At 42.8% G+C, this 16313-nt stretch overlaps 1 protein-coding gene across 2 annotated transcripts in view; it reads left to right on the top strand.

Annotated features, from left to right (window-relative positions):
• Positions 1 to 4350: 4350 nt before the first annotated feature.
• ZFYVE28 (zinc finger FYVE-type containing 28) overlaps positions 4351 to 16313 on the top strand; it is a 101631-nt gene continuing 89668 nt past the window's right edge. For both annotated transcript variants that reach the window (XM_053458206.1, XM_053458205.1), the window contains exon 1: positions 4351 to 4590. In XM_053458206.1, coding sequence (XP_053314181.1) covers positions 4552 to 4590 — 39 coding nt within the window. In that variant the 5' untranslated portion in view covers positions 4351 to 4551. The remainder of the gene's footprint in view (positions 4591 to 16313) is intronic.

The following is a 16313-nucleotide window of genomic DNA, read 5'->3' as shown; positions in this document are numbered from 1 at the left end:
TTCATTTAGAGTGCTTGCACATGGGAGTACTACATTTCCCATAATGACAATGCGGCGGGGTTGGTCTTTCTTGGTTTGATGGTCACTATGACAACAAAGCCAGGCAAACATCGGTGGTTTGCTTTGTAGAAGTGACGTATTTAAGGAAATCCCTGACGGTGTGTTCGTGAATATTAAAGTAACGGGCGGGTGTACGTACGGTGCACATAGAGACCGTCTAGTACTTTCTTTTTAATATCTGACATTTATGTTACCGAATAAATTGAGTTTTTTTGCTGCTTTGCTGCTGTAGGGATTCGAGACTTTTTTTTTCCTCCACAGAAAAAGATCTGGAAATTGCCCGTTTTGTATATTATTCGGGCGCCACTGCTAGGACAGTTCCCTCACCTCGGGTTCATCCCACAGAAATGAGGCGGGAACCCCGGACTGTGCCAGCAGTGAGGAGCGCGAGCGCTCCTTTATACCCCCTGAGGGCCCATGTTGGAAGTGTGATTAGTTTCTTTACAGTAAAAGTGTACGGTGTCTTTAGGCTGACATTTGGAAACACTGTCAGCTCTTTATTGCTGTTATACCTCTTTATGCCTCTAAAAAGAAGCCGTTTAATGTATAGCCCCAACTTTAGTAGGATGAGGTAATGAGACAGCATACATAGTATCTGAGTATTCTGACAGTCAACCTATTGCTGTTACAGTTTTGGGCCTAAAGGTTATCGAATGAATAAATGGAGCGCCTGAGCCAGACTGAGAGGAGACCCAAGACCCCGAAAGGACACCCGAGACCCTTAGAGGAGAGCACTGCGGGTGCAGTCTGGGTGCTGGGCAAGTCCGTATGTACATATTATATATATATATAGTTAAAATTGGATGTGTAAATCTGATACACTTGTTTGCATATTTCACAAAGGTTGTTTGTTTATAAATGTAACACAAGTATTTTTGTGTGTATATATATATATGTATATATATATATATATATATATATACATATACATATATATATACAGTACATTGTTGTAAAATCGCCCGCTACTTTTGTCCCTGTTACCCTATGTGTCCCGTTAAATATGATTGCCGGAGAGTCCATTGAGCTCATATGTTAATTTCGAATAATTTACACAGATATACATGTAATCATTAATAATGTGATACGTTTGGCAAGAACTTGGCGTTGTGTTTGTCACCCAGTCACAAGCCCCCTGAGCACCTCGCTGGATGTGCAGGTAACAGACACATTACTCGCTGAAGCAGAGCGGTAGAGACAGTTTGCGTCACTGATTCCTGGCATAAGATGTTGGTTTTGCTTCGTCTTTTTAGCTTCATACTACCGTATTTGGATAGGGAAATATATATTAAATTAGTGACCGTAAAGTATGCGTAAAGGCAGCGTATATGGGCAGTGTATACTGTATGTATGTGTGTTTATGGGCAGGTATGTGTAAAGGCAGTGTGTAAGGGCAGTCGCATGTAAGGGTAGTGTATGTGTGCGTTTATGGGCAGGCGTGTGTAAGAGCCGTGTCAATAAAACAACCTCTCTAAAAAAACAAGTAGCTGAGGGGGCTAGCTACGGCTCAGGTTGAAGGTTCATTTCAGGTTGAAGGTGCAGATTATTAGGGTCACACAGTGGTGTAGACACAGGTCGGAACTGCCACGAGCCTGACTCTCTAGGGGGCCCAGGTGACCCCTGTTACCACGTGTTCCTGTCTCCTCATGCCCCTTCAAAATTGTTCAGAAAGGGCCCTTCCGGCCTTGTCCAGGCAGGTGAACAAAAGTGTACTGTATGTGAACAAGGATGTCTTACGTATAAGTGTGTGTAAGCATGAATGTGTATGTACAGGTGTGTGTGTGTGTAGGGGGGGGCATGAATGTGTATCTATAGGTGTGTGAGCATGAATATATGAGTGGTGTGAGATGGAGTATGTGTTTTAGGATGAGGGTGTACATGTTTATTAGTGAGTATGTGTTAGCATGTGTAAATCTTTGTGTGCCAGAGTGTGTGTTGGAGGGTGGGTCAAGGGGCAGTGATGGCACGGGCAGGCTGTTTGGGAGTTAGGAGGACACTGATAAGTGCCTGGGGCAAAGGTGGCACAAACTATTCAGGGGCAAAGATCGCACCCTGGTCATGCTGCTTGGTGAACTTGGGGGGCTCTGGGGCAATTTTTTCACCAGGGTCCTGTGGCTTTTAGTTATGCGCCTGGGGTCACACAGTCTGGAGCTGACTCCTTCCTATTCCACCTTGCTGTGATCATATATAAGACTGCCAATGGTGCTTTTACTTCCAGTATGCTATGGTTGATATCCCTGCTTTAATGCAGGGGACGCAAGTATATCTTTAAATTATGACAAGTCAAGGTTTCCGTATTTAAGCCATTTTGATAACTCGTTTCGTGAGTCACTACGTGGAATCTTCCCAATGGGCTATTAAAAGGTTAATATTTTAAGAGTTTCAGCGTCTGCTCATTTACAAAGTTTCCGGGTGTGATGATAAGGGGCTGTACCCAAATTGTCTCTCTGCTGAACCAACTTTTCATAATGCACATTGCAAAGTAATATTAGGTTGTTGAAGCACAGATGCCATGTTTCTGAAGCCACATATACATTTCACATATTGCAGATGAACTTGTATAAAATGCTGCCCTGCAGTATAAAGTATTTATTACCCAGCAACGGATTCCCCTCCCAAATAGTACAAGTAAGCACTTCACATGACCTAAGAGTGACAGTGAGTGAGAGATTGTGAAAGAGCATTATAGAGTATTAAGAGTGAGTGACTGTGTGAGTGAGAGAGCACAGTGTCTGAGACATTGTTGTGATTCAGAGTGAGTGAGAGAACATGCAAGAGTGAATAAGAGAGATTAAGAGCATGAGACAGCATGAATAAGATTGTGAATTCTGAGAGAGGGAGTGAAGAGTGAGAGTATGACGGAGTGAGAAATTTTGAGTGAGAATATGAGAGAGCATATATAAGAGTGAGTGAGATAGAACATGAGAGAGTGCGAGAGAGCATGAAGGTGAGAGAGCATGAATACAAGTGAGAATGTGAGAGAGTATGAAAAAGCGTGAATAAGAATGAGTGAGAGGGCATAAGAAAACATGAGAGTGAGTAGGAGTGTGAGAAAGCATGAGTGAGAGAACAGAGCATGAGAGCGTAAGAAAATTAGTGAAAGTGTGACTGAATACAAAATGCAAACAAAAACGTTGATTACGCCGTACCACCGTTAATGTCTGGGTCAGTACATACAGAGGGGAGTTATAGTGTACCAATTTCACTGTCTATCTCAGTATATAGGGATGAGTTATGATGTGCCACTATAAGTGCCTGGCTTAGTAGATGAGAGTTTTGCTGTACCGCTGTCTGTGTCTGGCGTTAGATTTAATGATAGGAATTATACTGTCCCCCCGTCCGTGTCTGGATCGCTATATAGTGATGAGAGTTCTACTGTACCACCTGTGTCTGATGAATCTAATGTGATTCCTCTAATAGCCTTGCTTCTGGAAATCACTAATTTGTAACAGATGTTTTAGATCTCTGGTTATTGGCACCACGCTACACTACGGTCACCTACTGACACCACAGCGTGGAGCAAAGAGCCCTGTAATGAAATCCAGCGTACAGAAGGAATTCTACATTTACATTCAGCCAACGCGTCTTCTGTGACCGGCTTTATCCATGGGGGAGGTGGGAGAGAACTGTCAGACATTCCCATACGTCCCTGTGGCCATCTTTGATTGGGGCGAAATATCTCAGCAATAATAATATTTAGAAATGATTGCACTTTAATACTCACATGGAAAAACAAAATGAAAGTTAATACTGGACGTTTCCCAGGTGGTGTAATAAAAAGTAAAATATTTTAATTATTTGCACATCCTATATAGTGCAGATTTCAATCAATTATAATTTTATCCCAATGTAAACTACAAGTACCACAATAGGGGAGGAAAGAGGCAGTGGGATTTAATGTCCAACCGTCTGTGCTAAACAGAGACACTTATGAGCTATGTTTTCCTGCAGTCTGCCACTTTAGTGAATAAACCTTCATATTATTTCTCCCAAATAACTTTTATGTTATATGATAGTTTTTGATATTTTGCTGTTTCCATTAATAAAAGTTGAAGCTATAGACAGGGGGTTTTAACACGGTTGCCACATCAGCTCTAATATTTTGCCCAAAATCTCGATGGCCGATACGAACCCAAAGCCACGCCCATTCAGGATGAACTTCAGTGCTGTGAACAAGCTCCGCCAGCCATTGTAATCGCTGCCCCTTGATTGGGCTGTGTGCCAGTAGAGGGGCGGAGTTGCAGGTTCGGATCTGGAGCGGCCACTGCGCTTGCGCTCATGTGTCTGAGTGGCAGTGCTTGCTTGGGATGGTGGCTGATTTGGGACTGTCAGTGGAGCCCTCGCTGCTGCTAGCTAAGGGGAATGGGAGCTGGGTCGGGGGTAACCGGAACCTGTGACTGAAACCGTGATTTGTGCCCCCCCTCCTTTTCCCTTACCTCAACCAGAGTCCCCTGGGGATCCCGACATCCAGAGGCTGCCCGTACGCCAGGAATGATGAACAGGTTCAGAAAGTGGCTGTACAAACCCAAGGTGAGTCCTACCTGCCCCCTGCCTGTGTGAATTACCCACCTCATGCGGGGCATGCACTGCCTGTGCTGTGTACCTGGCCAGACTCTGCCTGTGCTGTAAGGGTTCACATCCTCAACCAGCAGCGGTGTATTATATAGTATGGGCTTTGTGTGATCAGAAGCACCCACTCCGTACCCCCTGCAATTACAAGCATGCAGCATTCCCCTAGACTCAAGCTGCAAATCACCCACTTGCCCAGTCTTGCAGTCCTGCTGTCAGTGTACATGTGCTCTGCACCCACTGCTAACGCAGGGCACTGGCTGCTGCATTGGATGTATAGAAAGCTCTCAGCCACCCTGTTTGTTTCATTGTGTGTGTTTTATCGTGTTTATTCACACTCTCTCGCTGTGACAGAGGGTAAGATCTTATGCCATTGGGGTATTTATTAATTCCTGGTTAAGGAAAGGGTATTGGGCACTGCAGCACTGCGGGACTCTCGGATCATTTACCTGGGACGGTTTTTTGAAGGATACGTTGTTACTAGTTGCAGAATCCATGCTGTGCTTTAACCTGTTTTGTTTGGTCTTGTGTCAGTGCCACATACAGAGTGTGGCCCCTGTGGTGGCCGTTATGTTGCTGGTTTTTATTCCCATGAACTGGTGTGTGAATTAGCAGGTGGGATAAAGTCCTATCGTACTCCTTTTCCCTGGACCTCATTGTGATACTAATGTGCCTGAAAATCTAGAGCAACGCGCTTCGTTGATACATCAGCTCATATCATCCTCGGCTAACCAGACACTGATAGGAGTTATAGTCCCACAAACGCCTTGGTTGAGGGTTGGTTTCTGACCTTGGTTTGTGTCGCTTATTTTACCTGCACTTTTCCTGTGTTCTTTGAGCTGCTCAGTCTCCTTCTGAAGGGGTTAATCCCGTCTTTGTGCCTAGTTCTCCTTAACCGTTTGTGCTCAGGCTGATGGTAACCGTGTGATGTGAGTTCCTGACAGATCTATTTACTAGACAGATTAATGCTCAGAGGGAGGATCTTGGGTATGACGTAAGTTTTAACACTTCCTATGCATACATGTTGTGTCCTCTATTTAAGAAACCGATCTTTAGATTGTGGAGACCCCTCCCCCCGTCCTATAAATATATTTAACCCATTGCTTCTGAGTCATCCATGATGTCATTATTGAGTCAGCACTAGTTATGTGATTTGAGAATAGGATGGATGTATGAATAATTCATCCTCCTCATCTCCTGTGTCTCTCGCATGTCTATTTTTCTTTTTCTCTTTCAGCCCGGATCTTGTCCTTATAGAGAATCACCTTTCACATGTGTGGACACCTGGCTTTGTGAATAGTATAATAGAGAGTGAGCCGTATGGCCTATACTTTAGCAAGTGTTAACCCCTTAGAGTTTATATGGAATGGCCATGTTCTGTTTAGACAGAAGCGTTTGAATCCAGTCTGCCCATGTTCTCTCCAGAAACACGTGTGACTCGTGACTCTGTGTGCAATCATTTATTTGTCTCTTACGGTCTGTAGGCTTTGGGTGATTTATTATGCAAACCTCTCCATTTTTTTTTTACGTTGATTAGTGGACTCTGCAGTTCCGTCCCTGGTGTTGTTTGAATCCAAAGTTTTAGGAAAAGCTGAAGCATGTCCTTCTGCATGTTCATAATCTTTTAGACTCAAGATTTAACCCCTTTTGCCTGGCACCTGATTTAGTAGATGTGTCTATATTAACTGTTTCAGAGTAAATTTTTTGCTTTCTCTGAACAATCAAAGAAATATAGAATTTGACAGCAGATAAAACTCATTTGTTTCATCTAGTCGGCCCATTTTTCCTGATGTAAAGACTAAGACCTTAATCAGTCTTTGATCGTATCTTAGATTCAGGAGCCATATACCTATCCCATACTTTAATTTCCCTCACTGTATTAGACTCTACCACATCTGCTGGTATGCTGTTCAACTTATTTACTAGGAGAAAAGTATCGTTAAAGTAATACCAACTTATTTACTACACTCTCAGTAACGTAAGACAGACTATGAGGTAAAGCTGTGTGTGCATGGAAGATATTTTTGTGGTATAGTTGACCAATTCCATCAAGCCGTAGACTGTTTAGTTAAATCAGAAGAAATGTAACTACTACTTGAAGTTACGTTCTCCCTGTACGAGTAAATGCTGGTATCCACACCATCGAGATGAGTAGATAGATACCTACCCACACCCCGTAACATTATAATTTACTAGCACTGAGTTGACAAGCGTGTGCACGGGGGTTACGAACAACTCACCTGTGTGCACATGCGTGTCTAATAGCATGCAACATAAAAAGCACGATATATGACCATGTTACGTTACACTTCTATAGCGCCAGCAGATTCCATAGCGGAGTTGCAATAGGGGGAGAGCGAAAATATTTAACACATACAATTAAAATGACTCCATTTAGACAAATTGGTACAGAAGGAGCTTACAATCTATCATGTGGTCTTACAAACATATGTGACTTTGGCCACCGTGGCATTAATATAGGTGGGAGCCATATTCTGGTTGTCTTAATTACTACAGAATTAGTGTGACTTTAAAGGACACCTTCTGGCTAAGGATCTAAGGAAAACAGGTTTTGCAATAATAAAGATTATACGCGATGACGTGGTCTGCAGCTGAGTTTTACGTAGACAGAAACTTATTGATAAGCGGCAGAAGATCCGGCAGCCCAGTTGCTTGTTTGCAGTAGATTTCACTTTAAAAGCCGTTCTAATAGTGAAATAAGTCGATGAACTTTGTTTGTTTACATGACAAATATTAACATAAACACGTCTTTTACGTGACGGCTTCTCTATCTGTACAGTGAGCGCTGCGGTGTATGCTCTTATGCTTTTCCTTTCCCACTCTTCCCGCTGTGAAGCCCTCTGTTGGCTCCAGATCACCTCAAGGATTCAATTTAAACTCTGGTAGGTTCCTCCAGCTAAACGAGCTAATCTGGCCCCGTACAATGTGAAATGTAATGGTGAGAAACAAGCTAAGCTGGCCCCATACAATGTGAAATGTAATGGTGGGGAGACCGAAGACATCTCTGCACTATACATTATGCAGGACTGGCCAAGCTCTCCCGGCAGCAGAAGCTCGCTGGGATTGGGCCTTAGTAGCTAAAACACAACTACGCGGACAACTCTCCGTTTAGTGAGTAAACCCCTTTGAGTGCTTCATGCTTTCCATTGTATGGGAAACCTCTAATTATTCTTACTTTTACAGACTTCTGGAGACAGAAACTAGAGGTTATCGCTGTGTGATGGAATGTTTATTTTTATAGAACACGTAGCTGTGTGTGCAGACAGGCCAGCCCCGTGTCACAGGTGTATGTCATGCTTACACTCCTCTCGCTGCTTTGTATTAAGTCCATGTCTTTCCAAAGGACATGTGTTTACTTCTAATCAATCTTTATAACGGAGCTACGAGACTCCTGAAATATTACCCCTTGCCAAACGTGTCCATCGAATGGCTCTAATACTGTCCTCGCATGAACCTTGACTTGTCATCATTACTTAAAGACACACTTAACTGAGTCACCTGCATTCAAGCAGGGATATGAACCCTAACAAATTGGGTGCAAAAACACCAATTGAGAGTCTTGGGTACGATCACAGCGGCGTAGAATAGAAAGGAGTCGGCTCCAGATACTTCTGGCTTAATTGAGTTTAATGTGTTCATTAAATTAGAGAGCCTCAAATAGGCCATACATACTTTATAGTTTCTGCCAGTAGTCACTTGTAGTTGCTGAGATCAGCGAAAATCGGCATCACACGGAGAACTGTAGGTGAAGAATAGCCTAAAACATACAGTTGTGTCTTAATAAGAAATGTAACTTTTTCCTGAAGCTCTGTATAAAGCGCTGCTTTACTGTGGGATTTGTTCACTAAACAGTACGCGCTTCGAGCTCACTCCCTTCACTATTCATTATGAGGGGCCAACACAGTAAGGTTCTCCAGGAAGGAGGGCTGAGCTGGCCCTGCATAATGTATAGCTCAATTAGTGAGATTTCTTGAACGTTGCATTGAACTATTTATCATACTATCAAAGCCCTTCACATTTGGCTATCTGATCAGCCCATTCTTCCTGATGTAAAGACCCAGACCTTAATTCAGAACCCATATTCCTATCCAATGCATATTTACATTCCTTTGCTGTATTAGCCTCTACCACTTCTGAGAGTCTGTTCCATTTATCTACCACCCTCTTGGTAAACTATATGCTGTTAACTTACAGAACGTTTCTGTGGTGCTGTTAATATCTTGGTAGCAGTCTCTTTATCATAAAAACTGTGTGTTCATAACACATTTAAAGATGTGACATCTGAAAGAATTATTATATTATACCTGGTGTTTTTATAGACTGCGCCCAGTCGCGATAGAATGTGTTAATTACTAAACCCTGCCCTGTAAGCAGTAAAACGGGTTGGCACCGGCTGGCTTACAGTTCAGTCTCGGGCTTGTGAGACAATGGGTGTGCTCGCCAAGATGATCTCACAGGATCCCTTGTAAACCTGGACTTCAGTCCACTGAATATCCATCGGAATGAATGAGCATTGGGGCCGACTTGTTTTTGATTGACTGATAGCGAGTAGTATTTGATGTAGTGCCGACTACCTGCGCAAGAATCCAATCTGATTGGTGGCTGCGGTTTCTTGGCAGCCTGTAGGTTTGGGAAGTGCCGGCACCAGCAGCTGGGTACATTTCATTAGAGCAACCCAGTATTGGAGATCTCTAAACTCATGCGCAGGTGACACTCTCCGGACCTGTCCATAATATGATCGCTAAAAGGAAACTCCGTAAGGAGCTCAGAATACATCCATAGGGTGTAAATTTCCTTGTTTCTCTAGACACCCCACAAGTGGCAGTATGTGCAAATGCAGGTAAATCACCCAAAAAGCATCTGCGGGACCCCAAGTCTTTAAATCAGAGCAGCCACTTGGTCAGTTACCCCCACCTTACCAGCCCTCTCCAGCTTAAAGGTCATAAACATAAGACAGTTGACCAAATATATAACATATTACCATATCTGGGAACTGTCTCAATGAACGGACTCAGAGACTCTTAAAGTATTAACCATTTACTAGCTTGAAGGACATAGCTCTAACACCAGTCCTTATGGAAACCTTGTGATTATTTAAAAAAAAAAAAAAAACCACTTAAATGACTCACCTTTGTTTAAGCAGGGATCTCAACTATAACATACGGCTAACAAAATCACCAACAGCGAGTCTATGATACGATCACAGTAGTGCAAAATAGGAAGGAGCAACAGAAAATGCCGATAAGTGAAAAAGAAAAAAATATTAATAATACTATTTAATGGCGAATACCAAATCAATACCAAGTCTTTATTTTTACACATTTTTTAATATATTTTTTCCCCTTTAATTCTCGGTATATATTCCTGGACATACTTTATGCTGGATGTTCCATTGATAAGTAGCCCCCCTGTAGCCGTAATGTAAATCGATGATCCTCGCTATGGTATCTTCTGTCGGATATTGGCTTTGATGAGACCTTGAGCTGTCCGTACTACAGGAAGCATATGGAAACGGGTTATCTGATAAGCTATATCGGTAAAGTACATGGCTGACAAAACCGATAATTATTTCATCTTTTGTCATGATATTCAGCTTCTGATTTTGGTTTGTCAGTCCTCAATTTAAAATCAGGAGAGGTAATAAATCGAGGAGGAATAATCTTGCAGATCGGGCATCTAATGCGTATACAATGCGTATATACAGGAGCAGACTGTCAGTGACGAGGCAGCCCTGGTCACATAGGTGCGGCTGATGGCTGGGTATGCGCAGCTGCACGCTACACGGCGGATCAGTGGAACATGAAGTGTTGATGACAAGTGGCCCACAAGACATTTTCCCGGTGTGCCAATGGGCCAGTCCGAGCCTACATATATATTGCTGATGTTTTAAACACCATTTACAGGGGTTTGCTTGGTGTCTAGATCTGTAAAAATTGGTTTTGGGGAAAACACAGATCTGCTTTAAGAATCTCACTAAATGCCTGTCCGGAGCCGTCTTTAGTGCTGAACACGATGTATGAGAACCGACTTACTGAACTTCGATTCACGCGTCTTGAAAAAACTACTCCTGGCTTTCTAGATTTCTTGCATGTGACGAATCCAATGAAAACAAAGGTATTGGAGGAGTTTGCCAAATGTTTTGGGTGTGAATCGCAAGTCAGGAACAAAATCTAATAAAACCACGTTTTCTGCAACGCTGACCTACCTTACTGTATTTTATGCTCAAGAAGAAAAATACTTTTTTTCCTTTTGGACTTCCCTTACTTTTATACATGAAATGACAAGTGTATGTACAGTGTTGATGGATGGATGGTGAGTGGGCCGGCTCCTAAATTTTTGGGCTGGCTTTTAGGTCCAAACCAAGCTTGTTGATCTCTATGTAATGGTACAGATGCTGATACTGCCCTTGAGAACTAGACTTGTGCATTCGTCTTCGGGCGAACATGAAAACGAGCACGAAGAGGCCGTTTTTTTGTTCGTTCCGAAGGAACGTAGAACAGAATACAGTGCCGGCAAACCGTAGGCGAAGACGAAGACTCACAATCACGAAGAATCGAAGATTCTTCGTGATCGTCTTCGTTTTTGCCGCGCAACCGCCAAAATTTCAAACAGGAGTGAGCTGATCCTCGTCTGTCCAATCAGCTCACTCTTGTGACGTAACGCTAAGGGTCTCGTCCAATGCCTGTGCTGCTGTTTTTTGAATTCTGAAGGCGCCTTTATAAGACCAGAGCTTGCCTGAGAGATCCATTCATTTTTCGCTGTGACTGCTTTGGCAACACTGCTGTGCTGCATCCGAGCGTTACAGAGAGAGATTGTTCTGTTCTGTGTGAGACTGGTAAGCCTTTCTCACAGTGTACTTCATCCTCACTTCAGTGCTACTTAATATAATTAATTTAATAATAATAATTTGATTAATTTAATTTTTTTAAAATTAATTTGTCATCAACTTTAGTGTAAGTGCTGTTGAGTTGACAGTGCACCCAGTGCCTCAGTGGCACTGGGGTGCCCTTGCCCTGGGCTGGCACTAGTGCCTATTGCCTGTCCTGCTTAAATAAATTAAATAGAATTTATAAATTACAATTTAATAGAATCTATAATTTAATAGTTCATTATAATATTATATATATATATATATTTGTCAGTCATATATATATATATACTATAGTATACTAGTGTAGAGTGTACTGTAGACATTCATCTACTAGTGTCTAATTTAAAATCAGTAATATTAATTAATATAATTAATAATTGAATTCATTATAAAATATATATATTTGTCAGTTATAGTTAGTAATAGTATACTAGTGTAGAGTGTACTGTAGACATTCAGAACATCTACTAGTGTCTAATCTAAAATCAGTAATATCAATAATTCTCTAATTCTTTCTTATCTTAATAGTTAAATTAGCTATAAATAAAAGTAATAATATTAATTAATTACTACTAGCGTATAGTTCAGCTAATCTTATTAGTACTGGTGCTGCAGCTCTATAGTTTGTGCTTTGTTTTAGCAACAGTAAGAGACCAAGTCAATTTTTCTTAATTAATCTTTCATTTTATTTCATTTGTTTTGCTCACCTCAGTCCATCAGTGAAGTGAACTTGTTGGGCTAGTGAGTGCAGCCGCATAAGTGCTGTGTTTTTTTTTGATCAGCAAGCAGTGACGTTAACTGTTTTGCAAAGATTTTCTCATTTATTTTACATTTTATTTCAATTTTATTAAAAGTACCCTTAGTGTTTTGCTCACCTCAGTCCATCAGTGAAGTGAACTTGTTGGGCTAGTGAGTGCAGCAAGCAGTGAAGATAACTGTTTTGCTGTGACATTTTATTTTATTTCTAATTCTTTTCAAGAAAAATTGACTGTGACGAGCTGTACTAAGCAAAGCTTCAAGCTACTAGCTGTAGTACTAAAATAATTCTAATCTTCTTTAATCTTAATCTATAATATATTATAAATAATAATATTCTAATTCATAATCTATAATATAAGTAATTCTAATTCTAAATTCTAATTCATAATCTATATTCTTCTATCTATAATACATAATATATAAGTAAATTAGTTCTAATCTATTAATATTATATAACTTAATATTAATTAATAAATCATATACTGAATCTGATTTAACCTCACTTTAGCTTAGTGGGTTTGAGAGCGTCTGCCTAGAGGTAGACTTATAGTAAGGAAATATAGCTTTAGGCTAGCATAGTAGTAGGCTAAGCTCTTAGGCCCGTGTAAATTCAAATTAAAAATAAAATACTGCTAGTTATTAAATAGTTAATCTTGAGTTAATAATTTAAATAACTTTAGGATTTTGGCAGATTGCACACAGCACAGTGCAGTAGTGCATAGTTTTACTTTTTAAGCAGTAGCACTGAAGAGAACTTCCTCTAATTTTTTTGTCTTTAATTCGTTTTTCCTTTTTTTTATTTTTATTTTTTTATTTTTTTTTTATAGTTTTTTAAACACTACACTACACTACACTACACTACACTACACACACAACACAAAATTTGAAATGGATCCTCCTTTTGGGACTAAGGAGGGACAAGCTCCATCTACCACCACCACCACCAGCACCACCACCAGCACCACCACCAGTTCTAAGATGCAGCCTTTGCGTCAGTCTAGTCGGCCAAGTAGGCCAAGCTCTCGCTTATCATTTGGGGAAGCATTGCTTGAAGGATCATCAAGTAAAGGAAAGGCACCAAAAGCAGGCAGTAGTAGTGCGGCTAGGCCCACAAGCTCTATGGTTTTTTACGGAAAGCCTAAAGCACCAGAAGCACGTTCAAAGTTAAAGGGTAGCACAAGTAGTACCAGCCCAGTGACTAAAAAGAAGTGCCTTTTGCCCCAAGCAGCATCTTCCCCATCCACCAGCAGCATGCAAGGTACCAAGCAGAGCCAAATTAGCAGCAAGACTCAGAGGGGTCCCAAACCAAAGCGATCTCATTCCTTTGTAGGGAAAACCACCACCACCACCCCCACCTCTACCGCCTCTACCACCACTAGTGCTGCGCCTACTGTTCCCACTGGTACCGCCACGCCATGTCCTCCTAGTACCTCTAGCAAGCCACCAAGTCCTTACAAAATTTTTGTAAAGACAGTTAGAGAGAGGGCTACACATAGTGGAACTCCACCTAGCGAGGTAGCAGAGGAGCCTGAGACTGAGAGGCCAAGTGCAGAGTCTATTCTTCCTGCTCGCACTACTACTAGTCACGAGTCTCACGACGATATCAGTCTTAGCTCCAGCCTAGCAGGAATTCCATTCGATCTGGCTAATGAAGAGCTAGACTATGAGCCAGAGGAAGTAGAGGAGATGAGTGGTCAGGAATCAGATTCCTCAGGGAGCAGTGTCCAAATGACTAGTGCACAATTTTCCCCTGAGCCTCCACCTTCTCCGCTACGATCATCACCATCACCACCACCAGCAGCAGCAGCAAAACCTAGCAAATCTAAAGCAATTAGCAGTCCCACTATGGCCAGTACTGTTACCACCAGTCCCACCACCACTAGTTCTGCCTCTGTTCATCCACCCCGAGCAGTAAGAGCAGCACCCAAGGCACACTCCAAGGCTATGCGCGCCCCAATTTGGGAGCACTTTGAAAATGTTGAAGAAGGGCGCTATGGAAAGTGCAAACATTGTGGGAAGCTAATAAGCAGAGGGAAAGTGTCTGGCCATTTTACCAGTGCTAGCATGAAGCATCACCTCAGCACTCAACACAACGCTGTGCTATTGGGGAAAGATGCAGAGGTAAAACTTAGTGCAGGCAGCATAGCTGGTGGCCGTGGAAAAACCCCAACAGCTTCTTCTTCTGAGCCAATAGCAGCAGCAGCAGCAGCAGCAGCAACTAGTGCTGGCAGCCAGAGACCAAGGCAGGTTGGAGCACTGCATGCCCAGCCCACCCTGGAAGAATTTGGGGCATTCCACTCCAAGAGAACGATGCCCAAACAGCAGGCCAATAAAGTAACGCGACTTATTGGTCAGTTCATTGCTGTTGGAGGGGCATCCTTCTCCATGATTGAAGGGGAGCCTTTCAAACAATTGATGGCGGCTGTGGCTCCACAATACACAGTTCCGTCACGTTCCACTTTCAGCAGGAACATTGTCCCCTCGCTGTATCGGTCCTGTGTTGCAGCAGTGAAAGAGGAGCTTTCCAAGGCTGCTGGTCAGTGTGTTCATTTCACTACAGATTTGTGGAGTGCACCTAGCGCCCAGCATGCCTTTCTTTCTTTGACAGCACACTGGTGGCAGCCCGGTGTGTCTAAGGAAGTTGCTGCAGCAGGCTACCGATCATTCCTTCTCCATGCAGAAGTGATGGATGAAAAGCACACTTCCCAAAATATTCTGCATGCGATTAGGAAAATGTTTAGCCTTTGGGTGGGAGCAGAGGCGGGCACCAATGTTGAAGTTGGTTTTGTGGTAACTGACGGAGGTGCCAATATGGTGAAAGCGCTGCGAGATGGTCATATTGTTGGTGTGCGCTGTGCAGCCCACATCATCCATCTTGTAGTGAAGGCAGCAATGTCAGAAGGAACTAATGTGGCAGCAGTAGTTCTGTCCCGCTGCAGAAAGATCGCTGGGCACTTTCACCATAGTGTTAAGGCTAGCCAACTTTTGAGGGAAGAGCAAGAGAGGTCAGGTCTTCCCGTACACTGCCTACGTCAGGATGTCAGTACACGGTGGAACTCCACGTTAGACATGCTAGAGAGGATTTTGGAGCAGCAGAGGGCAATCCATAATCTTGCCTCAGAGCACAATATAGGGATTACCTCTCCATTGAATAGGGAGGATTGGACAGTGATCGCCCAGCTAGTGGCAGTCCTTAAACCATTCAGGGATGCCACAGAAAATTTAAGCTCAAACACTGCCAGTCTGGCCCAGGTAATCCCAGTGTTCTCCCATCTAGGCAGCAAGATGGATGTGTTCCTTGGAAACCGTGAGGCTGTTCAAGGTGGCACTCTACATCCTGACGTAGCAGCCATAGTCAGGAAGCTGAAGGATCTGCTAAAAGTACACCTTCGCAAGCGAATGGAAGAGAGTCCCGAAATGATGCTAGCGTGCCTTTGTGATCCAAGAATTAAGGGAAAGCTAGCTTTGAAATTCAATGTTCTCAGTAGCTACCGGGAGCAATTGGTCAACAAGGTGCGTGACTGGCAGCGTAAAATGGGAATGCTGTCCGAGGAGGGTGAGGTGCAGGAGGAGGAAGAGATGATGTGGTCTGCTACCCCTAGCAGCAGCATCAGCAGCAGTGCCACAAGCAGCACAACACAGCTGAGTGGAGCAGCTGCGTTTTGGGAAGAGGCACTTGGCAGTATAGTTGGACCATCTGACAGAGCTAGCAGCAGAAAGGAGAGTAGTGCTGCTGAAATGGTCAAACTTTACCTCTGTGAAGTTCCTTCTGCTCCTAATGTTGATCCTCTTAGCTACTGGGATGAAAAGAAGAGTGTGTGGCCTGCACTCTCATGGGTTGCGCAGCAGCTTCTATCATGTCCGCCAACCACTGTTCAAAGTGAGCGCGTGTTTTCTATGACTGGAAACATACTGAGTCCACAGCGCTCACGCATGGCACCTCATCTGATGGAGCAGATTGCCTTTCTTAAATTCAATCTGCCCAAATTGGGTTACCCAGCTCTTAGCTTGGAAAGTTAAATTTTTTCTCTCT

This window comes from Spea bombifrons, chromosome 1 (genome assembly GCF_027358695.1).
Source record: "Spea bombifrons isolate aSpeBom1 chromosome 1, aSpeBom1.2.pri, whole genome shotgun sequence".
NCBI classification, from domain to species: Eukaryota; Metazoa; Chordata; class Amphibia; order Anura; family Pelobatidae; genus Spea; species Spea bombifrons.
Note: the sequence above shows the minus strand (reverse complement) of the source record. Positions and strands in the feature narration are given on the sequence as shown.